Genomic DNA, 25931 nt, shown 5'->3' with positions numbered 1-25931 from the left:
ACTGTTCTTTTTTATTGGTCGTAATGAAAAAAAACGTAAGGGAAATAATAGAAATACACACATACATTTTAGAAATAGAAGGGGTAACACTGTCGATATTTATCAAATAATCATAGGGGGTGATAACACTGTTGTTTTTTATTGGTCGTCATGAAAAAAAACATAAGGGGTAACACTGTTGTTTTTTATTGGTCGTCATATAAAAAAGACATAGAGGTAACACTGTTGTTTTTTATTAATCGTCATGAAAAAAAACATAAGGGGAAACACTTGTTTTTTATTGGTCGTTATGAAAAAAAACATAAGGGGTAACACTGTGGTTTTTTATTGGTCGTCATGAAAAAAAACATAAGGGGTAACACTGTTGTTTTTTATTGATCGTAATGAAAAAAAACGTAAGGGAAATAATAGAAATAGACGCTTACATTTTATAAATATAAGCGGTAACACTGTCGATATTTATCAAATAATCATAGGGGGTGATAACACTGTTGTTTTTTATTGGTCGTCCTGAAAAAATAAATAAGGGGTAACACTGTTGTTTTTTATTGGTCGTCATGAAAAAAATACATAAGGGGTAACACTGTTGTGTTTTATTGGTCGTCATGAAAAAAAACATAATAACTTGTTTTTTATTGGTCATCATGAAATAAACATAAGGGGTAACACTGTCGATATTTATCAAATAAAACAAAGGGGGTAACACTGTTGTTTTTTATTGGTCGTCATGAAAAAAAGACATAAGGGGTAACACTGTTGTTTTTTATTGGTCGTCATGAAAAAAAACATAATAACTGTTGTTTTTTATTGGTCATAATGAAAAAAAACATAAGGGGTAACACTGTGGTTTTTTATTGGTCGTCATGAAAAAAAACATAAGGGGTAACACTGTTGTTTTTTATTGGTCGTTATGAAAAAAATCATAAGGGGTAACACTGTTGTTTTTTATTGGTCTTCATGAAAAAAACATAAGGGGTAACACTGTTGTTTTTTATTGGTCGTCATGAAAAAAAACATAATAACTGTTGTTTTTTATTGGTCATCATGAAAATAAACATAAGGGGTAACACTGTGGTTTTTTATTGGTCGTCATGAAAAAAACATAAGGGGTAACACTGTTGTTTTTTATTGGTCGTCATGAAAAAAAACACAAGGGGTAACACTGTTGTTTTTTATTGATCGTAATGAAAAATCGTAAGGGAAATAATAGAAAGACACACATACATTTTATAAATATAAGGGGTAACACTGTCGATATTTATCAAATAATCATAGGGGGTGATAACACTGTTGTTTTTTATTGGTCGTCATGAAAAAAAGACATAAGGGGTAACACTGTTGTTTTTTATTGGTCGTCATGAAAAAAAACATAAGGGGTAACACTGTTGTTTTTTATTGGTCGTCATGAAAAAAAGACATAAGGGGTAACACTGTTGTTTTTTATTGGTCGTCATGAAAAAAAACATAAGGGGTAACACTTGTTTTTTATTGGTCGTCATGAAAAAAAGCATAAGGGGTAACACTGTTGTTTTTTATTGGTCGTCATGAAAAAAAACATAAGGGGTAACACTGTGGTTTTTTATTGGTCGTTATGAAAAAAAACATAAGGGGTAACACTGTTCTTTTTTATTGGTCGTCATGAAAAAAAACATAAGGGATAACACTGTTGTTTTTTATTGGTTGTCATGAAAAAAACATAAGGGGTAACACTGTTGTTTTTTATTGGTCGTCATGAAAAAAAACACAAGGGGTAACACTGTTGTTTTTTATTGATCGTAATGAAAAAAAACGTAAGGGAAATAATAGAAATAGACGCTTACATTTTATAAATATAAGCGGTAACATTGTCGATATTTATCAAATAATCATAGGGGGTGATAACACTGTTGTTTCTTATTGGTCGTCCTGAAAAAATAAATAAGGGGTAACACTGTTGTTTTTTATTGGTCGTCATGAAAAAAATACATAAGGGGTAACACTGTTGTGTTTTATTGGTCGTCATGAAAAAAAACATAATAACTTGTTTTTTATTGGTCATCATGAAATAAACATAAGGGGTAACACTGTCGATATTTATCAAATAAAACAAAGGGGGTAACACTGTTGTTTTTTATTGGTCGTCATGAAAAAAAGACATAAGGGGTAACACTGTTGTTTTTTATTGGACGTCATGAAAAAAAACATAATAACTGTTGTTTTTTATTGGTCATCATGAAAAAAAACATAAGGGGTAACACTGTTGTTTTTTATTGGTCGTTATGAAAAAAATCATAAGGGGTAACACTGTTGTTTTTTATTGGTCTTCATGAAAAAAACATAAGGGGTAACACTGTTGTTTTTTATTGGTCGTTTTGAAAAAAAACATAATAACTGTTGTTTTTTATTGGTCTTCATGAAAAAAACATAAGGGGTAACACTGTTGTTTTTTATTGGTCGTCATGAAAAAAAACATAATAACTGTTGTTTTTTATTGGTCATCATGAAAATAAACATAAGGGGTAACACTGTGGTTTTTTATTGGTCGTCATGAAAAAAACATAAGGGGTAACACTGTTGTTTTTTATTGGTCGTCATGAAAAAAAACACAAGGGGTAACACTGTTGTTTTTTATTGATCGTAATGAAAAATCGTAAGGGAAATAATAGAAAGACACACATACATTTTATAAATATAAGGGGTAACACTGTCGATATTTATCAAATAATCATAGGGGGTGATAACACTGTTGTTTTTTATTGGTCGTCATGAAAAAAAGACATAAGGGGTAACACTGTTGTTTTTTATTGGTCGTCATGAAAAAAAACATAAGTGGTAACACTTGTTTTTTATTGGTCGTCATGAAAAAAAGCATAAGGGGTAACACTGTTGTTTTTTATTGGTCGTCATGAAAAAAAACATAAGGGGTAACACTGTGGTTTTTTATTGGTCGTCGTGAAAGAAAAACATAAGGGGTAACACTGTTCTTTTTTATTGGTCGTCATGAAAAAAAACATAAGGGATAACACTGTTGTTTTTTATTGGTCGTCATGAAAAAACATAAGGGGTAACACTGTTGTTTTTTAATGGTCGTCATGAAAAAAAACACAAGGGGTAACACTGTTGTTTTTTATTGATCGTAATGAAAAAAAACGTAAGGGAAATAATAGAAATAGACGCTTACATTTTATAAATATAAGCGGTAACACTGTCGATATTTATCAAATAATCATAGGGGGTGATAACACTGTTGTTTTTTATTGGTCGTCCTGAAAAAATAAATAAGGGGTAACACTGTTCTTTTTTATTGGTCGTCATGAAAAAAAACATAAGGGATAACACTGTTGTTTTTTATTGGTCGTCATGAAAAAACATAAGGGGTAACACCTTGGTCGTCATGAAAAAAAACACAAGGGGTAACACTGTTGTTTTTTATTAAAAAAGTAAGGGAAATAATAGAAATAGACGCTTACATTTTATAAATATAAGCGGTAACACTGTCGATATTTATCAAATAATCATAGGGGGTGATAACACTGTTGTTTTTTATTGGTCGTCCTGAAAAAATAAATAAGGGGTAACACTGTGGTTTTTTATTGGTTGTCATGAAAAAAAACATAAGGGGAAACACTGTTGTTTTTTATTGGTCGTTATGAAAAAAAACATAAGGGGTAACACTGTTCTTTTTTATTGGTCGTAATGAAAAAAAACATAAGGGGTAACACTGTTGTTTTTTATTGGTCGTCATATAAAAAAGACATAGAGGTAACACTGTTGTTTTTTATTAATCGTAATTAAAAAAAACGTAAGGGAAATAATAGAAATACACACATACATTTTATAAATATAAGGGGTAACACTGTCGATATTTATCAAATAATCATAGGGGGTGATAACACTGTTGTTTTTTATTGGTCGTCATGAAAAAAAACAAAAGGGGTAACACTGTTGTTTTTTATTGGTCGTCATGAAAAAAAGACATAAGGGGTAACACTTGTTTTTTATTGGTCGTCATAAAAAAAAAACATAAGGGGTAACACCGTCGTTTTTTATTGGTCGTAATGAAAAAAAACATAAGGGGTAACACTCTTGTTTTTCTTTGGTCGTCATGAAAAAAAGCATAAGGGGTAACACTGTTGTTTTTCTTTGGTCGTCATGAAAAAATCACAAGGGGTAACACTGTTGTTTTTCTTTGGTCATGATGAAAAAACCACAAGGGGTAACACTGTCGTTTTTTATTGGTCGTCATGAAAAAAAACATAAAGGGTAACAATGTTGTTTTTTATTGTTCGTCATGAAAAAAAACATAAGGGGTAACACTGTTGTTTTTCTTTGGTCATAATGAAAAAACCACAAGGGGTAACACTGTCGTTTTTTATTGGTCGTCATGAAAAAAAACATAAAGGGTAACAATGTTGTTTTTTATTGTTCGTCATGAAAAAAAACATAAGGGGTAACACTGTTGTTTTTTATTGGTCGTCATTAAAAAAAAAACATAAGGGGTAACACTGTTGTTTTTTATTGGTCGTCATGAAAAAAAACATAAAGGGTAACACTGTTGTTTTTTATTGTTCGTCATGAAAAAAAACATAAGTGGTAACACTTGTTTTTTATTGGTCGTCATGAAAAAAAGCATAAGGGGTAACACTGTTGTTTTTTATTGGTCGTCATGAAAAAAAACATAAGGGGTAACACTGTGGTTTTTTATTGGTCGTCGTGAAAGAAAAACATAAGGGGTAACACTGTTCTTTTTTATTGGTCGTCATGAAAAAAAACATAAGGGATAACACTGTTGTTTTTTATTGGTCGTCATGAAAAAACATAAGGGGTAACACTGTTGTTTTTTAATGGTCGTCATGAAAAAAAACACAAGGGGTAACACTGTTGTTTTTTATTGATCGTAATGAAAAAAAACGTAAGGGAAACAATAGAAATAGACGCTTACATTTTATAAATATAAGCGGTAACACTGTCGATATTTATCAAATAATCATAGGGGGTGATAACACTGTTGTTTTTTATTGGTCGTCCTGAAAAAATAAATAAGGGGTAACACTGTTCTTTTTTATTGGTCGTCATGAAAAAAATACATAAGGGGTAACACTGTTGTGTTTTATTGGTCGTCATGAAAAAAAACATAATAACTTGTTTTTTATTGGTCATCATGAAATAAACATAAGGGGTAACACTGTCGATATTTATCAAATAAAACAAAGGGGGTAACACTGTTGTTTTTATTGGTCGTCATGAAAAAAGACATAAGGGGTAACACTGTTGTTTTTTATTGGACGTCATGAAAAAAAACATAATAACTGTTGTTTTTTATTGGTCATCATGAAAAAAAACATAAGGGGTAACACTGTTGTTTTTTATTGGTCGTTATGAAAAAAATCATAAGGGGTAACACTGTTGTTTTTTATTGGTCTTCATGAAAAAAACATAAGGGGTAACACTGTTGTTTTTTATTGGTCGTTTTGAAAAAAAACATAATAACTGTTGTTTTTTATTGGTCTTCATGAAAAAAACATAAGGGGTAACACTGTTGTTTTTTATTGGTCGTCATGAAAAAAAACATAATAACTGTTGTTTTTTATTGGTCATCATGAAAATAAACATAAGGGGTAACACTGTGGTTTTTTATTGGTCGTCATGAAAAAAACATAAGGGGTAACACTGTTGTTTTTTATTGGTCGTCATGAAAAAAAACACAAGGGGTAACACTGTTGTTTTTTATTGATCGTAATGAAAAATCGTAAGGGAAATAATAGAAAGACACACATACATTTTATAAATATAAGGGGTAACACTGTCGATATTTATCAAATAATCATAGGGGGTGATAACACTGTTGTTTTTTATTGGTCGTCATGAAAAAAAGACATAAGGGGTAACACTGTTGTTTTTTATTGGTCGTCATGAAAAAAAACATAAGTGGTAACACTTGTTTTTTATTGGTCGTCATGAAAAAAAGCATAAGGGGTAACACTGTTGTTTTTTATTGGTCGTCATGAAAAAAAACATAAGGGGTAACACTGTGGTTTTTTATTGGTCGTCGTGAAAGAAAAACATAAGGGGTAACACTGTTCTTTTTTATTGGTCGTCATGAAAAAAAACATAAGGGATAACACTGTTGTTTTTTATTGGTCGTCATGAAAAAACATAAGGGGTAACACTGTTGTTTTTTAATGGTCGTCATGAAAAAAAACACAAGGGGTAACACTGTTGTTTTTTATTGATCGTAATGAAAAAAAACGTAAGGGAAATAATAGAAATAGACGCTTACATTTTATAAATATAAGCGGTAACACTGTCGATATTTATCAAATAATCATAGGGGGTGATAACACTGTTGTTTTTTATTGGTCGTCCTGAAAAAATAAATAAGGGGTAACACTGTTCTTTTTTATTGGTCGTCATGAAAAAAAACATAAGGGATAACACTTTTGTTTTTTATTGGTCGTCATGAAAAAACATAAGGGGTAACACCTTGGTCGTCATGAAAAAAAACACAAGGGGTAACACTGTTGTTTTTAATTAAAAAAGTAAGGGAAATAATAGAAATAGACGCTTACATTTTATAAATATAAGCGGTAACACTGTCGATATTTATCAAATAATCATAGGGGGTGATAACACTGTTGTTTTTTATTGGTCGTCCTGAAAAAATAAATAAGGGGTAACACTGTGGTTTTTTATTGGTTGTCATGAAAAAAAACATAAGGGGAAACACTGTTGTTTTTTATTGGTCGTTATGAAAAAAAACATAAGGGGTAACACTGTTCTTTTTTATTGGTCGTAATGAAAAAAAACATAAGGGGTAACACTGTTGTTTTTTATTGGTCGTCATATAAAAAAGACATAGAGGTAACACTGTTGTTTTTTATTAATCGTAATTAAAAAAAACGTAAGGGAAATAATAGAAATACACACATACATTTTATAAATATAAGGGGTAACACTGTCGATATTTATCAAATAATCATAGGGGGTGATAACACTGTTGTTTTTTATTGGTCGTCATGAAAAAAAACAAAAGGGGTAACACTGTTGTTTTTTATTGGTCGTCATGAAAAAAAGACATAAGGGGTAACACTTGTTTTTTATTGGTCGTCATAAAAAAAAAACATAAGGGGTAACACCGTCGTTTTTTATTGGTCGTAATGAAAAAAAACATAAGGGGTAACACTCTTGTTTTTCTTTGGTCGTCATGAAAAAAAGCATAAGGGGTAACACTGTTGTTTTTCTTTGGTCGTCATGAAAAAACCACAAGGGGTAACACTGTTGTTTTTCTTTGGTCATGATGAAAAAACCACAAGGGGTAACACTGTCGTTTTTTATTGGTCGTCATGAAAAAAAACATAAAGGGTAACAATGTTGTTTTTTATTGTTCGTCATGAAAAAAAACATAAGGGGTAACACTGTTGTTTTTCTTTGGTCATAATGAAAAAACCACAAGGGGTAACACTGTCGTTTTTTATTGGTCGTCATGAAAAAAAACATAAAGGGTAACAATGTTGTTTTTTATTGTTCGTCATGAAAAAAAACATAAGGGGTAACACTGTTGTTTTTTATTGGTCGTCATTAAAAAAAAAACATAAGGGGTAACACTGTTGTTTTTTATTGGTCGTCATGAAAAAAAACATAAAGGGTAACACTGTTGTTTTTTATTGTTCGTCATGAAAAAAAACATAAGTGGTAACACTTGTTTTTTATTGGTCGTCATGAAAAAAAGCATAAGGGGTAACACTGTTGTTTTTTATTGGTCGTCATGAAAAAAAACATAAGGGGTAACACTGTGGTTTTTTATTGGTCGTCGTGAAAGAAAAACATAAGGGGTAACACTGTTCTTTTTTATTGGTCGTCATGAAAAAAAACATAAGGGATAACACTGTTGTTTTTTATTGGTCGTCATGAAAAAACATAAGGGGTAACACTGTTGTTTTTTATTGGTCGTCATGAAAAAACATAAGGGGTAACACTGTTGTTTTTTATTGATCGTAATGAAAAAAAACGTAAGGGAAACAATAGAAATAGACGCTTACATTTTATAAATATAAGCGGTAACACTGTCGATATTTATCAAATAATCATAGGGGGTGATAACACTGTTGTTTTTTATTGGTCGTCCTGAAAAAATAAATAAGGGGTAACACTGTTCTTTTTATTGGTCGTCATGAAAAAAAACATAAGGGATAACACTGTTGTTTTTTATTGGTCGTCATGAAAAAACATAAGGGGTAACACCTTGGTCGTCATGAAAAAAAACACAAGGGGTAACACTGTTGTTTTTTATTAAAAAAGTAAGGGAAATAATAGAAATAGACGCTTACATTTTATAAATATAAGCGGTAACACTGTCGATATTTATCAAATAATCATAGGGGGTGATAACACTGTTGTTTTTTATTGGTCGTCCTGAAAAAATAAATAAGGGGTAACACTGTGGTTTTTTATTGGTCGTCATGAAAAAAAACATAAGGGGAAACACTGTTGTTTTTTATTGGTCGTTATGAAAAAAAACATAAGGGGTAACACTGTTCTTTTTTATTGGTCGTAATGAAAAAAAACATAAGGGGTAACACTGTTGTTTTTTATTGGTCGTCATATAAAAAAGACATAGAGGTAACACTGTTGTTTTTTATTAATCGTAATTAAAAAAAACGTAAGGGAAATAATAGAAATACACACATACATTTTATAAATATAAGGGGTAACACTGTCGATATTTATCAAATAATCATAGGGGGTGATAACACTGTTGTTTTTTATTGGTCGTCATGAAAAAAAACAAAAGGGGTAACACTGTTGTTCTATTTCATTCCTACTGACCGCCAGAGGCGGTGCTTTAGCACTGGATGTTCCATCTCGCGCATGCGCAGGTCGAGTAATTATACCAAAAAAGGCACCTGTGACACCTGGGTGACCCGAGAAAGTCTATATATTCCGGAGTCACCCGAGGTTCTGTTCCTTCTATTTTCTCGCGGTAGCGTACTAGCAGGACACACAAACATTGTTTGTTGTAAGAGATACCATATTAGCTTGTCGCAAGTAGCCTTGTAACCCAAGGGTTGGTGCCTCGATTTAACTTCGTCCACCAAGGGCTGCGACTCGCAATTAGTTTGATATCGGCAGGGGTGAGTAAAGTGTGTAGGCTACGCGTAGTCGACTATCCGTCGGCTAGCGCGGCAGCCGATTTCACCTTTCTACCCTTTGCTTTAATTTGCTTAGAGCATTAATTGGCGGCTAGTTTTCAGTCGCCGTGTTATTCTTTCGGTCTCGCACCGTTTCTCGGGTGCGTTCGCCTAAGCCCGGTTGCTCATTTGTATGCGCCAGTGCGCGGCTTGGGGTCCAAGCCGCCGTCACTGTATTTATTTAGCCAGTTGCGCTCTTTAATTAATCGCCAGTGAGTGGCTTGGTTTTCAAAAAGCCGTCACTGTATTTTCCTGGCGCCGTCACTCTATCGTCGGGCGCATTATTGTTCGGGTGCTCTCGCCTGTAGCTTGATTGCCTAGCCTGCGCTGATTGCTCTCCGGTGCGCTGCTTGGATTACCAAGGCTCGCCGTCACTGTGTTGTTGCCGGGGTGTCGCGTCGTTGCTCGGGTGCTCTCGCCTAAAGCTCGATTGCCTAGCCTGTGTTAATTTGCTCTCCAGTGGGCTGCTTGGGTTTCCAAGGCTCGCCGTCACTGTTATTGTCGGAGTCAAGTGTCGCGTCGCTCGGGTGCTCTCGCCTGTAGCTCGCCGTCACTGTTATTGTCGGAGGGTCGCGTCGCTCGGGTGCTCTCGCCTGTAGCTCGCCGTCACTGTTATTGTCGGAGGGTCGCGTCGCTCGGGTGCTCTCGCCTGTAGCTCGCCGTCACTGTTATTGTCGGAGGGTCGCGTCGCTCGGGTGCTCTCGCCTGTAGCTCGCCGTCACTGTTATTGTCGGGCTGTCGCGTCGTTGCTTGGGTGCTCTCGCCTAGAACTCGATTGCCTAGCCTGTATTAATTTGCTCTCCAGTGGGCTGCTTGGGTTTCCAAGGCTTGCCGTCACTGTTATTGTCGGGGTGTCGCGTCGCTCGGGTGCTCTCGCCTGTAGCTTGCCGTCACTGTTATTGTCGGGGTGTCGCGTCGTTGCTCGGGTGCTCTCGCCTAAAGCTCGATTGCCTAGCCTACTGATTAATTTGCTTGCAATTTGCCGACATGCTAAGCGCCCATAGTTGTGTCACCTGCATGGCCTCCCTGCAGGCGGAGGATGGCCATGACCAGTGCCCTGCGTGTCTCGGGGTTGAACACCTCAGGGAAGCAGTGTCGGATAACCCGTGCATGAACTGTAGTTTCATGCCTCATGCACTGAGGCTAGCTAGGTTGGCTGAGGTGGAGGGCAGACCAGGGTTGCCCCCTTCGGGTCTTGGTCCTAGTGGCACCAGGCGCCGTGCCTCGGCAGCTGGGGGACCCCCCGGGAAGTCCCGTAAGGTCGAAAACTTGGCAAACCAAGTGAATAAGCTCTCGGATGAGGTTGCTCAGATTAAAACCCTCCTACAGAACCTCCAACCAGCTCAGGGTGTACCAGCCGCGGCCCCTGCGGCTGCGCAACCCACTTATACAGAGGATGACATGCTGTCTACAGCTGCGTCCTGTAGCCTTTTTGCAGAGGAGGAAGAGCAAGCGTCCCTTGCCTCTCAGGCGTTCTCTCAAGGGTCTCTGGGCGGCTCGGCTAGAGGGTCAGTGTCCGGCTGCGACACTGTTAGACCAGCCGTGCGAATGGCCCTGGCAACACTGGGGTTGGATGAAGCTCCTGTTTCATCTGCACATGTGAACGCCTTTTTTCCACAGGCCGCTCAACCTTCCGTTTTCTCTTTGCCCCCCTCTGAGCCGTACATCGCAGAGCTTCATAGATGCTGGCCAGATTCAAGGGCTCTCTCCCATCACACTAGTGATAGCAGAGGTCTGGCAACTATGGCCAATGCTGATTCTTATGGCTTGGACCGGTTAGCTCCGATTGAGCCTGCTATAGCGTCCCTGGTTGTCTCCCCGGACGAGGCTCTGAGAACCGATGCGCGCTGCCCTCGGCCCCAGTGCCGGATTACAGATGACCTCCTTACCAGGAGTTATAACATTGCTGCCCGTGTGGGACGTCTTGGGAATTCGCTCTCTCACATCGTTCTGGCGCTGTCTCAGACTATACGTGGGTCAGGTGCTGATCCTTCAGCACAGACCCTCAGTGATGCTTCACTGCAAACTTTTGCTTACATGACTAGGGAGCTAGGCAGGTTAATGTCAACTGTTACGTTGGCGCGCCGCCAGGTTTGGCTGGCGCAGTCACCGCTTTCGGAGGTGTGTCGACGGACCCTCCGTTCTCTTCCAGTAGTCCCAGGCCAGACATTTGGGCCAGCTGCTCTTCAGGCCCTGGAGCGAAGTGTACAGGTAGGCCAGGCTAGCCAGCAGTTTGCTAGCTTACGGCGTGCACCTCTGCTCCATTCTAGGCCGGGGGCCTCTGCGGTACCCCGTGCCAATAGCTCTCAACCACGTTCAGGTGGACAATCGAGGGGCCAGCACTTCTCAGCACGGGCTGACCAGCGCCGTAGCTCTGCGCCACGGGTGGCATTTCAGGCGCCAAGAGGTTCGGCGCCCAGTCGCCGCCCCCCCAGGGCCCCTAGGGGCAGGGGGGGTAGGTACTGAAGTCCAAGGGCCGGTCGTCGGACGCTTTTCTCAGCAGCACTTGAGCTACTGGCAAGAGCAGACCACAGACCCTTGGATAGTGTCCACGCTATCCAACGGGTACACACTACAATTCCGACGCCGGCCCCCAACTTTCAGCGGGATCAAGGTTACCGTGGTCACCAATCCCGACAGATCCCTGGTCCTGAGACAGGAAGTAGCCACCCTCCTTGGGAAGGGTGCCATCGAAGTAGTAGAACCACAAGAACAGCTCGATGGGTTCTACTCAACCTACTTTCTGGTACCGAAGAAGGATGGCGGGTTTCGCCCCATTCTGGACTTGAGAGGGCTGAATCAGTTCCTCAAGGTTCTTCCCTTCCACATGCTGCGTGTTGCGGACGTCCTCCAGGCTATCGCTCAGGGGGACTGGTTCGTATCAATAGACCTGAAAGACGCTTACTTTCACGTCCCTATTGCCCAACGTCACAGGCGGTTCCTCCGCTTTGCTTTTCTGGGCAAGGTTTACCAGTTCAGGGTTCTTCCGTTCGGGCTGTCTCTGGCCCCGCGTATATTTACACGGTGTGTAGCAGCAGCCCTGTCACCATTACAGGCCACAGGTATGGCGATACTGCCATACCTGGACGACTGGTTGGTCATTTCCCCAACTCGGGAGCAGGCGGTCAGGGACACAGCCACTCTCCTCAGCCATGTGGACCGGCTTGGCCTTATGGTCAATTTTACCAAGAGCAACCTTACACCTTGTCGGGTTGTGAGCTATCTGGGGCTGGTGCTCGACTCGGTGGCCATGCGAGCCTGCCTCTCTCCAAAGCGCGTAGCTACCATTCTGCAGCTGCTACAGCGCTTCAGGCGGGGGAAGTTGCTGGAATACAGCCTCTTCCTTCGACTGATAGGTCTGCTGACCTCAGCATCCATGGTGGTCCCACTAGGCCTTCTGGAATTGCGTCCCCTTCAGATCTGGGTGAATGGTCTCCACTTGGACCCCAAGTGGCAGAGACACAAGATGGTCAGGGTGTCTGGGCGGTGCCTTCGGGCCCTCAGACCCTGGAGAGAGAGGGCATACCTGATTGCGGGGTCGCCCTTAGGGAGGATAGCTTCCCGGCGGGAGGTTGTGGAGACGGACGCCTCCCTTTCCGGCTGGGGTGCAGTATGGCAGTGCAGGACTGTCAGAGGCCAGTGGGATGCCCAGCAGAGACTGGAGCATATAAATGTGCTGGAACTCCTTGCGGTGTTCTTAGCTCTCAGGCACTTCCTTCCAGTTCTGAGGGACCGACATGTTCTTGTCCGGACAGACAACACCTCCACAGTTTACCACGTCAACCATCAGGGGGGCACCAGATCGAGGCAGAGCCTGCGGGTCACGCAAGGGCTCCTTCGGTGGGCGTTCCCCCATTTTCTAAGCCTGAGGGCTGTCCATGTTCCAGGTGTCCGGAACACAGCGGCAGACCTTCTCTCTCGCCAAGGGCCACCCCCCGGAGAGTGGAGACTCCATCCGGAGGTGGTGGGGATGATTTGGGACAGGTATGGCAGGGCAGTGGCGGATCTCTTTGCTTCCGAAGAGACCACCCACTGTCCCCTTTGGTTCTCCTTGACGGAGAGGACCAGTCCCCTAGGGCAGGACGCTCTGGCTCATGCTTGGCCAGACAGCCTGCTTTATGCATTTCCCCCAATTCCCCTTTTACTGGCAACGCTGGACAGGGTCCAGCGTGGCTGTCACAGCCTACTTCTGGTGGCTCCACATTGGCCAGGAAGGCCATGGTTCCCACCATTACTGAAACTCCTCAACGGAGAGCCTTGGTGCCTCCCAGAGAGACGGGACCTTCTGTCTCAGGTAGGCGGACGCATATGGCACACGAATCCTGGCCGCCTGCGGCTGTGCTTGTGGCCCCTGAGAGCCAGGACGCACTGCTGACGTCTTGCGACCAGTCAGTGGTCCGTACTATTTTTAGTTCAAGGGCACCCTCCACTAGGTTGCTCTATGCAAACAGGTGGAAGTTGTTTTCACAGTGGTGCGTGGCGCGGGGCGAAGTCCCGGAGACTTGCTCAGTGGTAGTGATACTACACTTTCTGCAGTCTGTGTTGGACAACAGAAGAGCTGCGTCTACCCTGCGTGTTTATGTGGCCGCGATCTCAGCCACACACGCAAGGGTGGATAACCAGACGGTAGGGTCCCACTACCTAATCAGGCAGTTTCTGAAGGGAGCCCAGAGGCTTCAACCGCCGCGATCCCTGAGGGCACCATCATGGGACCTGAAAGTAGCTCTGAGGTCCTTATGTCTACCCCCATTTGAGCCACTAAGTCAGGCAGACCTGACGCGGCTGTCCATGAAGACGGCATTTCTCCTTGCCATTGCAACTGCAAAACGGGTCGGTGAACTGCATGCCTTGTCAGTAAGCCAGGCGTGTTTGCGCTGGCACGCAGATGGGTCAGGAGTGGTGCTCTGGCCGAACCCATCCTTCCTACCCAAACGATTGTCTCCCCATCATGTAAACCAATCAATCGAGTTGGCTGCTTTCAATCCCCCAGGCTCTCCAGGGGGTGCAGAAAGAGTGTCAGACCTGTTGTGCCCGGTGCGGGCGCTTAGGGCATATGTTGAAGCGACAACCAGCTTGCGTAAGACGGATAACCTCTTTGTCTGTTACGGGGGCTGCAGGAAGGGGGCTGCCCTATCGAAACAGAGACTCTCCCACTGGGTTGTGGATGTGATCTTGAATGCCTATAGGGCGCAGGGGCTCCCTATGCCCTTGGCCGTTAAGTGCCACTCTACCAGGAGTATGGCTACTTCATGGGCTGCCTTGAAGGGGGTTCCACTTCAGGACATTTGCTCCGCGGCTACATGGTCCTCATCATGTACGTTTGCCCGATACTACAGGGTTAATGTCGCTGCTCCTCATCCTGTGGCGACGGCTGTCCTGTCGGCGGCTTCGAGCCCTTGATTGAAGTGAGCACTCTTCGTGACCTTTTTGGTATTAGTCATCCAGTGCTAAAGCACCGCCTCTGGCGGTCAGTAGGAATGAAATAGAACGATAGTTACGTATGTAACTACGGTTCTATGAATTCCGGATGACCGCCAGAGTTCTCTGTCACTCAGACTTCTCAGATTCCGCGAGAAGATCCAGTTGGAACAGAACCTCGGGTGACTCCGGAATATATAGACTTTCTCGGGTCACCCAGGTGTCACAGGTGACTTTTTTGGTATAATTACTCGACCTGCGCATGCGCGAGATGGAACATCCAGTGCTAAAGCACCGCCTCTGGCGGTCATCCGGAATTCATAGAACCGTAGTTACATACGTAACTATCGTTTTTTATTGGTCGTCATGAAAAAAAGACATAAGGGGTAACACTTGTTTTTTATTGGTCGTCATAAAAAAAAAACATAAGGGGTAACACCGTCGTTTTTTATTGGTCGTAATGAAAAAAAACATAAGGGGTAACACTCTTGTTTTTCTTTGGTCGTCATGAAAAAAAGCATAAGGGGTAACACTGTTGTTTTTCTTTGGTCGTCATGAAAAAACCACAAGGGGTAACACTGTTGTTTTTCTTTGGTCATGATGAAAAAACCACAAGGGGTAACACTGTCGTTTTTTATTGGTCGTCATGAAAAAAAACATAAAGGGTAACAATGTTGTTTTTTATTGTTCGTCATGAAAAAAAACATAAGGGGTAACACTGTTGTTTTTTATTGGTCGTCATTAAAAAAAAAACATAAAGGGTAACACTGTTGTTTTTTATTGGTCGTCATGAAAAAAAACATAAAGGGTAACACTGTTGTTTTTTATTGTTCGTCATGAAAAAAAACATAAGTGGTAACACTTGTTTTTTATTGGTCGTCATGAAAAAAAGCATAAGGGGTAACACTGTTGTTTTTTATTGGTCGTCATGAAAAAAAACATAAGGGGTAACACTGTGGTTTTTTATTGGTCGTCGTGAAAGAAAAACATAAGGGGTAACACTGTTCTTTTTTATTGGTCGTCATGAAAAAAAACATAAGGGATAACACTGTTGTTTTTTATTGGTCGTCATGAAAAAACATAAGGGGTAACACTGTTGTTTTTTAATGGTCGTCATGAAAAAAAACACAAGGGGTAACACTGTTGTTTTTTATTGATCGTAATGAAAAAAAACGTAAGGGAAACAATAGAAATAGACGCTTACATTTTATAAATATAAGCGGTAACACTGTCGATATTTATCAAATAATCATAGGGGGTGATAACACTGTTGTTTTTTATTGGTCGTCCTGAAAAAATAAATAAGGGGTAACACTGTTCTTTTTTATTGGTCGTCATGAAAAAAAACATAAGGGATAACACTGTTGTTTTTTATTGGTCGTCATGAAAAAACATAAGGGGTAACACCTTGGTCGTCATGAAAAAAAACACAAGGGGTAACACTGTTGTTTTTTATTAAAAAAGTAAAGGAAATAATAGAAATAGACGCTTACATTTTATAAATATAAGCGGTAACACTGTCGATATTTATCAAATAATCATAGGGGGTGATAACACTGTTGTTTTTTATTGGTCGTCCTGAAAAAATAAATAAGGGGTAACACTGTGGTTTTTTATTGGTCGTCATGAAAAAAAACATAAGGGGTAACACTGTTGTTTTTTATTGGTCGTTATGAAAAAAAACATAAGGGGTAACACTGTTCTTTTTTATTGGTCGTAATGAAAAAAAACATAAGGGGTAACACTGTTGTTTTTTATTGGTCGTCATATAAAAAAGACATAGAGGTAACACTGTTGTTTTTTATTAATCGTAATTAAAAAAAACGTAAGGGAAATAATAGAAATACACACATACATTTTATAAATATAAGGGGTAACACTGTCGATATTTATCAAATAATCATAGGGGGTGATAACACTGTTGTTTTTATTGGTCGTCATGAAAAAAAACAAAAGGGGTAACACTGTTGTTTTTTATTGGTCGTCATGAAAAAAAGACATAAGGGGTAACACTTGTTTTTTATTGGTCGTCATAAAAAAAAAACATAAGGGGTAACACTGTCGTTTTTTATTGGTCGTAATGAAAAAAAACATAAGGGGTAACACTCTTGTTTTTCTTTGGTCGTCATGAAAAAAAGCATAAGGGGTAACACTGTTGTTTTTCTTTGGTCGTCATGAAAAAACCACAAGGGGTAACACTGTTGTTTTTCTTTGGTCATAATGAAAAAACCACAAGGGGTAACACTGTCGTTTTTTATTGGTCGTCATGAAAAAAAACATAAAGGGTAACAATGTTGTTTTTTATTGTTCGTCATGAAAAAAAACATAAGGGGTAACACTGTTGTTTTTCTTTGGTCATAATGAAAAAACCACAAGGGGTAACACTGTCGTTTTTTATTGGTCGTCATGAAAAAAAACATAAAGGGTAACAATGTTGTTTTTTATTGTTCGTCATGAAAAAAAACATAAGGGGTAACACTGTTGTTTTTTATTGGTCGTCATTAAAAAAAAAACATAAGGGGTAACACTGTTGTTTTTTATTGGTCGTCATGAAAAAAAACATAAAGGGTAACACTGTTGTTTTTTATTGTTCGTCATGAAAAAAACATAAGGGGTAACACTGTTGTTTTTTATTGGTCGTCATGAAAAAAACATAAGGGGTAACACTGTTGTTTTTTATTGGTCGTCATGAAAAAAACATAAGGGGTAACACTGTTGTTTTTCTTTGGTCGTAATGAAAAAACCACAGGGGGTAACACTGTTGTTTTTTATTGGTCGTCATGAAAAAAAACATAAGGGGTAACACTGTTGTTTTTTATTGTTCGTCATGAAAAAAAACATAAGGGGTAACGCTGTTGTTTTTTATTGGTCGTCATGAAAAAAACATAAGGGGTAACACTGTTGTTTTTTATTGGTCGTAATGAAAAAAAACATAAGGGGTAACACTGTTGTTTTTCTTTGGTCGTCATGAAAAAAACATAAGGGGTAACACTGTTGTTTTTCTTTGGTCGTCATGAAAAAACCACAAGGGGTAACACTGTTGTTTTTCTTTGGTCGTAATGAAAAAACCACAAGGGGTAACACTGTTGTTTTTTATTGGTCGTCATGAAAAAAAACATAAGGGGTAACACTGTTGTTTTTTATTGTTCGTCATGAAAAAAAACATAAGGGGTAACACTGTTGTTTTTTATTGGTCGTAATGAAAAAACCACAAGGGGTAACACTGTCGTTTTTTATTGGTCGTCATGAAAACATACATAAGGGGTAACACTGTTGTTTTTTATTGTTCGTCATGAAAAAAAACATAAGGGGTAACACTGTTGTTTTTTATTGGTCGTCATGAAAAAAAAAAAAAAGGGTAACACTGTTGTTTTTTATTGTTCGTCATGAAAAAAAACATAAGGGGTAACACTGTTGTTTTTTATTGGTCGTCATGAAAAAAACATAAGGGGTAACACTGTTGTTTTTCTTTGGTCGTCATGAAAAAAACCATAAGGGGTAACACTGTTGTTTTTCTTTGGTCATCATGAAAAAAAACATAAGGGCTAACACTGTTGTTTTTTATTGGTCGTCATGAAAAAAAACATAAGGGGTAACACTGTTGTTTTTTATTGGTCGTCATGAAAAAAAACATAAGGGGTAACACTGTTGTCTATGTCAAATAAAATATAAGGGGTAACACTGTTGTTTTTTTTCGGTCGTCATGAAAGAAAACAAAAGAGGTAATACTGTTGTTTTTTATTGGTTGTCATGAAAAAAAACATAAGGGGTAACACTGTTGATATTTATCAAATAAAACATAGGGGGTAACACTGTTGTTCTTTATTGGTCGTCATGAAAAAAAACATAAGGGGTAACACTGTTGTTTTTTATTGGTCGTCATGAAAAAAAACATAAGGGGTAACACTGTCGTTTTTTATTGATCGTCATGAAAAAAAACATGAGGGGTAACACTGTTGTTTTTCTTTGGTCGTCATGAAAAAACCACAAGGGGTAACACTGTTGTTTTTCTTTGGTCGTAATGAAAAAACATAAGGGGTAACACTGTTGTTTTTTATTGGTCGTCATGAAAAAAAACATGAGGGGTAACACTGTTGTCTATGTCAAATAAAGTATTAGGGGTAACACTGTTGTTTTTTATTGGTCGTCATGAAAGAAAACATAAGAGGTAACACTGTTGTTTTTTATTGGTCGTCATGAAAAAAAAACATAAGGGGTAACACTGTTGTCTATGTCAAATAAAATATAAGGGGTAACACTGTTGTTTTTTATTGGTCGTCATGAAAGAAAACATAAGAGGTAACACTGTTGTTTTTCTTTGGTCGTCATGAAAAAAAACATAAGGGGTAACACTGTTGTTTTTTATTGGTCGTCATGAAAAAAAAACATAAGGGGTAACACTGTTGTTTTTTATTGGTCGTCATGAAAAAAAACATAAGGGGTAACACTGTTGTCTATGTCAAATAAAATATAAGGGGTAACACTGTTGTTTTTTATCGGTCGTCATGAAAGAAAACAAAAGAGGTAATACTGTTGTTTTTTATTGGTTGTCATGAAAAAAAACATAAGGGGTAACACTGTTGATATTTATCAAATAAAACATAGGGGGTAACACTGTTGTTTTTTATTGGTCGTCATAAAAAAAAACATAAGAGGTAACACTGTTGTTTTTCATTGGTCGTCATGAAAAAAAACATAAGGGGTAACACTGTTGTTTTTTATTGGTCGTCATGAAAAAACCCATAAGGGGTAACACTGTTTTTTTCTTTGGTCATCATGAAAAAAAACATAAGGGGTAACACCGTTGTTTTTTATTGGTCGTCATGAAAAAAAACATAAGGGGTAACACTGTCGTTTTTTATTGGTCGTCATGAGAAAAAACATAAGGGGTAACACTGTTGTTTTTTATTGGTCGTCATGAAAAAAAACATAAGGGGCAACACTGTTGTTGGTAATACTGTTGTTTTTCTTTGGTCGTCATGAAAAAACCACAAGTGGTAACACTGTTGTTTTTCTTTGGTCGTAATAAAAAAAAAAAAAAAGGGGTAACACTGTCGTTTTTTATTGGTCGTCATGAAAAAAAACATAAGGGGTAACACTGTTGTTTTTTATTGGTCGTCATGAAAAAAAACATAAGGAGTAACACTGTTGTTTTTTCATTGGTCGTCATGAAAAAAAACATAAGGGTAACACTGTCGTTTTTATTGGTCGTCATGAAAAAAAACATAAGGGGTTACACTGTTGTTTTTTATTGGTCGTCATGAAAAAAAACATAAGGGGTAACACTGTTGTTTTTTATTGGTCGTCATGAAAAAAAACATAGGGGGTAACACTGTTGATATTTATCAAATAAAACATAGGGGGTAACTTTGTTGTTTTTTATTGGTCGTCATGAAAAAAAACATGAGGGGTTACACTGTTGTTTTTTATTGGTCGTCATGAAAAAAAACATAAGGGGTAACACTGTTGTTTTTTATTGGTCGTCATGATAAAAAACATAGGGGGTAACACTGTTGATATTTATCAAATAAAACATAGGGGGTAACACTGTCGTTTTTTATTGGTCGTCTTCAAAAAACCATAAGGGGTAACACTGTCGTTTTTTATTGGTCGTCTTCAAAAAACCATAAGGGGTAACACTGTCGTTTTTTATCGGTCGTCATAAAAAAAAACATAAGGGGTAACACTGTTGTCTTTTTCAAATAAAATATAAGGGGTAACACGGTTGTTTTTTATTGGTCGTCATGAAAAAAAAAGATCAGGGGTAACCCTGTTGTATTTGTCAAATAAAACATAAGGGGTAACACTGTCGTTTTATTATTGGTCGTCATGAAAAAACACAAGGGGTAACACTTGTTTTTCTTTGGTCGTAATAAAAAAACAAAACAAGGGGTAACACTGTCGTTTTTTATTGGTCGTCATGAAAAAAACCATAAGGGGTAACACTGTTGTTTTTTATTGGTCGTCTTGCAAAAAAACATAAGGGGTAACACTGTTGTTTTTTATTGGTCGTCGTGAAAAAATATATAAGGGGTAACACTTTTGATATTTATCAAATAAAACATAGGGGGTAACACTGTTGTTTTTTATTGGTCGTCATGAAAAAAACATAAGGGGTAACACTGTTGTTTTTTATTGGTCGTCATGAAAAAAAACATAAGGGGTAACACTGTTGTTTTTCTTTGGTCATCATGAAAAAAAACATAAGGGGTAACACTGTCGTTTTTTATTGGTCGTCATGAGAAAAAACATAAGGGGTAACACTGTTGTTTTTTATTGGTCGTCATGAAAGAAAACATAAGGGTGAACACTGTTGTTGGTAATACTGTTGTTTTTCTTTGGTCGTCATGAAAAAAACACAAGTGGTAACACTGTTGTTTTTCTTTGGTTGTATTAAAAAAACAAAACAAGGGGTAACACTGTCGTTTTTTATTGGTCGTCATGAAAAAAAACATAAGGGGTAACACTGTTGTTTTTTATTGGTCGTCATGAAAAAAAACATAAGGAGTAACACTGTTGTTTTTTCATTGGTCGTCATGAAAAAAAACATAAGGGGTTACACTGTTGTTTTTTATTGGTCGTCATGAAAAAAAACATAAGGGGTAACACTGTTGTTTTTTATTGGTCGTCATGAAAAAAAACATAGGGGGTAACACTGTTGATATTTATCAAATAAAACATAGGGGGTAACACCGTTGTTTTTTATTGATCGTCATGAAAAAAAACATAAGGGGTTACACTGTTGTTTTTTATTGGTCGTCATGATAAAAAACATAAGGGGTAACACTGTTGTTTTTTATTGTTCGCCATGAAAAAAAACATAGGGGGTAACACTGTTGATATTTATCAAATAAAACATAGGGGGTAACACTGTTGTTTTTTATTGGTCGTCATGAAAAAAAACATACGGGGTAACACTGTCGTTTTTTATTGGTCGTCATAAAAAAAAACATAAGGGGTAACACTGTTGTCTTTGTCAAATAAAATATAAGGGGTAACACGGTTGTTTTTTATTGGTCGTCATGAAAAAAAAAGATGAGGGGTAACCCTGTTGTATTTGTCAAATAAAACATAAGGGGTAACACTGTCGTTTTATTATTGGTCGTCATGAAAAAAACACAAGGGGTAACACTGTTGTTTATCTTTGGTCGTAATAAAAAAACAAAACAAGGGGTAACACTGTCGTTTTTTATTGGTCGTCATGAACAAAACCATAAGGGGTAACACTGTTGTTTTTTATTGGTCGTCATGCAAAACAACATAAGGGGCAACACTGTTGTTTTTTATTGGTCGTCATGAAAAAAAACATAAGGGGTAACACTTTTGATATTTATCAAATAAAACATAGGGGGTAACACTGTTGTTTTTTATTGGTCGTCATGAAAAAAACATAAGGGGTAACACTGTTGTTTTTTATTGGTCGTCATTAAAAAAAACACAAGGGGTAACACTATTGTTTTTTATTGATCGTAATGAAAAAAAACGTAAGGGAAATACACACATACATTGTAATGTTGGACCTCCTCGTCGTGCCCTCCCGCCCCTCGCTTTGTGAAGGGGGAGTGGTCGCAGCTCTGTCAAGGTTAGAGTGATGGTCCAAGGGAGGACCACCTGTAAACCGCAGCCTCTCACCACCAATGAACTGTCAACCCTTTGCAATTGTGAAACGGTGATCGTATAACGTTATACATAACGCTGACATGCGTAAAGGCCGATATATGCTCTGTTTTAAGGCGGCTGCATGCTTCAGCGTTGGTGTTACGTTGTTGCGCAAAATTTACTCAAAGCAATTCATGCTCCCTTTTAGGTTGCGCGTGTTGCGCGTGTTGCCAAGCAATTTACCGCCAGAACAGTAGGTGGAGTAATATGTGGAGGAAAGTTTTTCGTTGAAGACGACCTCGAGAATGACGTCTTGGTCTGTGGGAGTCGTTGGTTTGTTTATGTGCCAGATCGTGTTCTCCCCATACACAGTGAATGATGGCAACAGACAGAGGAACAGGGGTGATGAAGTTGTTGATCAAAAATGACGCAAGTCTAGAAAAATCGCCCGACGCACGCAAGACGTGAGAAGTCGCGCAAGGGGGGCGCAAGGGCGCGCAAGGGCCTCTTGCGCTTGCGCTTACGCTTACGTAACCGAGCATAAACCAGCCTTTAAGGCTGGTTTATGTAAGCGTAAGCGTAAGCTGGTTTATGTAAGCGTAAGCGCAAGGGCAAGAGGCCCTTGCGCGCCCTTGCGCCCCCCTTGCGCGACTTCTCACGTCTTGCGTGCGTCGGGCGATTTTTCTAGACTTGCGTCATTTTTTACGTAAGCTTTTACGCGAGCCGCCCAGCCTGCAAGGCTGTGATTGGTTTGCTGGTCTGGTTACTACTTCCTGTCTGGAGTATCACCCGGCAGGCTCATATACAAAAGCATTAACCTGAAGTGAAGTTAACTTTGCTGCCAACACATTATGTCGTTTTAAAATGTAGAGAGATATGCACATTTATACAACCCCAATGATCAACAACTTCATCACCCCTGTTCCTCTGTCTGTTGCCATCATTCACTGTGTATGGGGAGAACACGATCTGGCACATAAACAAACCAACGACTCCCACAGACAAAGACGTCATTCTCGAGGTCGTCTTCAACGAAAAACTTTACTCCACATATTAGGCTACTCTACCTACTGTTCTGGCGGTAAATTGCTTGGCAACACGCGCAACCTAAAAGGGAGCATGAATTGCTTTGAGTAAATTTTGCGCAACAACGTAACACCAACGCTGAAGCATGCAGCCGCCTTAAATCGGCCTTAAGGCTGGTTTATGCTCGGTTACGTAAGCGTAAGCGCAAGCGCAAGAGGCCCTTGCGCGCCCTTGCGCCCCCCTTGCGCGACTTCTCACGTCTTGCGTGCGTCGGGCGATTTTTCTAGACTTGCGTCATTTTTTACGTAAGCTTTTACGCGAGCCGCCCAGCCTGCAAGGCTGTGATTGGTTTGCTGGTCTGGTTGCTACTTCCTGTCTGGAGTATCACCCGGCAGGCTCATATACAAAAGCATTAACCTGAAGTGAAGTTAACTTTGCTGCCAACACATTATGTCGTTTTAAAATGTAGAGAGATATGCACATTTATACAACCCCAATGATCAACAACTTCATCACCCCTGTTCCTCTGTCTGTTGCCATCATTCACTGTGTATGGGGAGAACACGATCTGGCACATAAACAAACCAACGACTCCCACAGACAAAGACGTCATTCTCGAGGTCGTCTTCAACGAAAAACTTTCCTCCACATATTACTCCACACCTACTGTTCTGGCGGTAAATTGCTTGGCAACACGCGCAACACGCGCAACCTAAAAGGGAGCATGAATTGCTTTGAGTAAATTTTGCGCAACAACGTAACACCAACGCTGAAGCATGCAGCCGCCTTTAATAGGTTTTCGTTATGGGTCTGCAACACAAGGAGCGTCCGCAAGGACGTAAGGTGTCCGTGACCCCCTTGCGTTGCGTGAACGTGGGACCATAATCAGCCCATAAAGGTCCACAACCCTAATCCTAAAACCAAACTTGGGTAAGGCTGCATCGCCGCTCCTGGATAAAGGGCTATGCAAATAAAGTTGTCTAGACCCTCATCCAGAGCTGGTCAAAGTGCACTTAGGATGATAACTCCGCCTGGATGGCCCAGATGGCCCCACTATAAAGCTGAAGTCTGGATCGATTAGCCAGAGTTTTCACCGTTAAACCAAGACCACAGAATAAAGATGAGAGCTTTGATATTGCTGTGCATGGCGGGTATTATTTTAGCACGACCAAAAGGAAGTGGGGTAAGATGTTATTCTTATATTATATATTTTATATTTAACCCTATGTTCTAAGATAATATTTCATTAATATGTCAACATAAAATATATATATTTATATAATAACAAATTAGGGTTTGAATGGCATCTTTTCTTTAAAGTTAACAAGGCTGTGAAAAGGGAAGCTTAGTCTAATGTTTTAATGCTGTGTAATGTAGTGGTGTAGACATAGCCTACATAGGGAGACATTCTTATCGGATCCAATTTTATGACGCGGGAATCTGTAAACAGTGTTGTTTGTTTAACGGTCAATGGCAACGGAACTAAAGGAACTGAGTTAACGTATTAGTAAAAGTTTTTTAAGTAAAGTTTAGAGTAAAGTCAATAATTTCTAAATAAAATACTTGCATTTGTGCACAATTGATTTTCTTGTTTCATGCCAGCAGCGTGTGGAACGCCAGGTGGGGTCAAAAGATGTCGAACCAACAGGAGTCGACCCGGTACGTGGACTTCCCTTTTACCCAATACCTTCACAGCAGTGGCACCGTCACATTAAGTGCAGTGGCCTTGGGGCGGCACATACGAAGACAGCATGTAGGAAACCATGTGCAATTCTATAATGAATGTTGCATTTTCTTTGTTTCAGTGGAAAGACTTTACTGGTTTTGAGTTCTACCACGGGTCAGAGAAAGATAATTCCACCCCAACAATGATTGTTCCTTATGATTCCAACCCAACAATGATTCCATTTCCAACCCCACCATGATTGATTCTAATGATTCAAACTCAACAATGGATGAACCGTATAATCGACAGCAAAGCCATTTGTATTAAATATGTAACAACCTGCTTAGATACGTGCGAAGCTGAACAACCCAACTAATTGTCTTCAGTCGATGTTAGTTATCATGGGACTATAATTAATATTTCCCCGCACATTATGACCATGGAACCAGGACTCCAGCAGACACGCAGACATTCAAATGAATGGTTACCTGACTGCATCTGTATACCATGATTCATTTTATGAAAATAAAGTCTTTGTTCAATATCAAGATAATCCCTACCAACAAAAATGGTCCCCATATTTTATTTCTGCTCATGCGACAGATCGATTCGAGACAAGCCGGCAGTCACCAGGATCACTTTATTGTCTTGTTACGGTTTGTGTTGACAGGACTACTTCCACCTGTGCATATATAGAGGCAGATGTTCAGTTGTCAACTAGTGCCATCTTAAGTTTGCAATACCAAAACAAAGATCGTGAAGTACATGGTGGTCTGCCTAATTATGGACTATGTTAATTAGCAAAGTAGACTGTAGTGGGTCCTAAATTAAGCCTGTCCAGAAGTTTTTGAATATACTGTTTATTTTTAAAAGAAAAATCACAATCAAATCCAGATGTCTAATACGGGGAATGTGTTTCACTACACAGAGGACCAATATTAACCACACCGTAAAGCATTTGAACTGGAAATAGGATTTTAGATCTGTCCATAGAACCCAGAGGTGGTGTTGCTGACTAGCGAGTCGACCCCTGTAACATCCATGATCGCATGGCA

The 25931-nt window shown here is 39.3% G+C and overlaps 1 protein-coding gene and 1 long non-coding RNA gene across 2 annotated transcripts; both read left to right on the top strand.

Moving 5' to 3' along the window:
• The first annotated feature begins 10154 nt into the window (after positions 1-10154).
• On the top strand, positions 10155-14931 carry LOC130377654 (uncharacterized). Its single transcript, XM_056584812.1, has 3 exons — positions 10155-10219; positions 10497-10590; positions 11383-14931. Exons 1-3 carry the CDS (start codon positions 10155-10157, stop codon positions 13540-13542), a joined length of 2319 nt encoding a protein of 772 aa, XP_056440787.1. The 3' UTR covers positions 13543-14931.
• A 9338-nt stretch (positions 14932-24269) lies between these two features.
• LOC130377186 (uncharacterized) lies at positions 24270-25469 on the top strand. Its single transcript, XR_008894130.1, has 3 exons — positions 24270-24393; positions 24816-24869; positions 25016-25469. It is a non-coding gene; the product is annotated as an uncharacterized LOC130377186 (long non-coding RNA).
• Positions 25470-25931: the final 462 nt, after the last annotated feature.

This window comes from Gadus chalcogrammus, chromosome 23, assembly GCF_026213295.1.
Source record: "Gadus chalcogrammus isolate NIFS_2021 chromosome 23, NIFS_Gcha_1.0, whole genome shotgun sequence".
NCBI lineage: Eukaryota > Metazoa > Chordata > Actinopteri > Gadiformes > Gadidae > Gadus > Gadus chalcogrammus.
The sequence above is the reverse complement of the archived record's forward strand: the minus strand, read 5'-3'. Positions and strand labels throughout refer to the sequence as shown.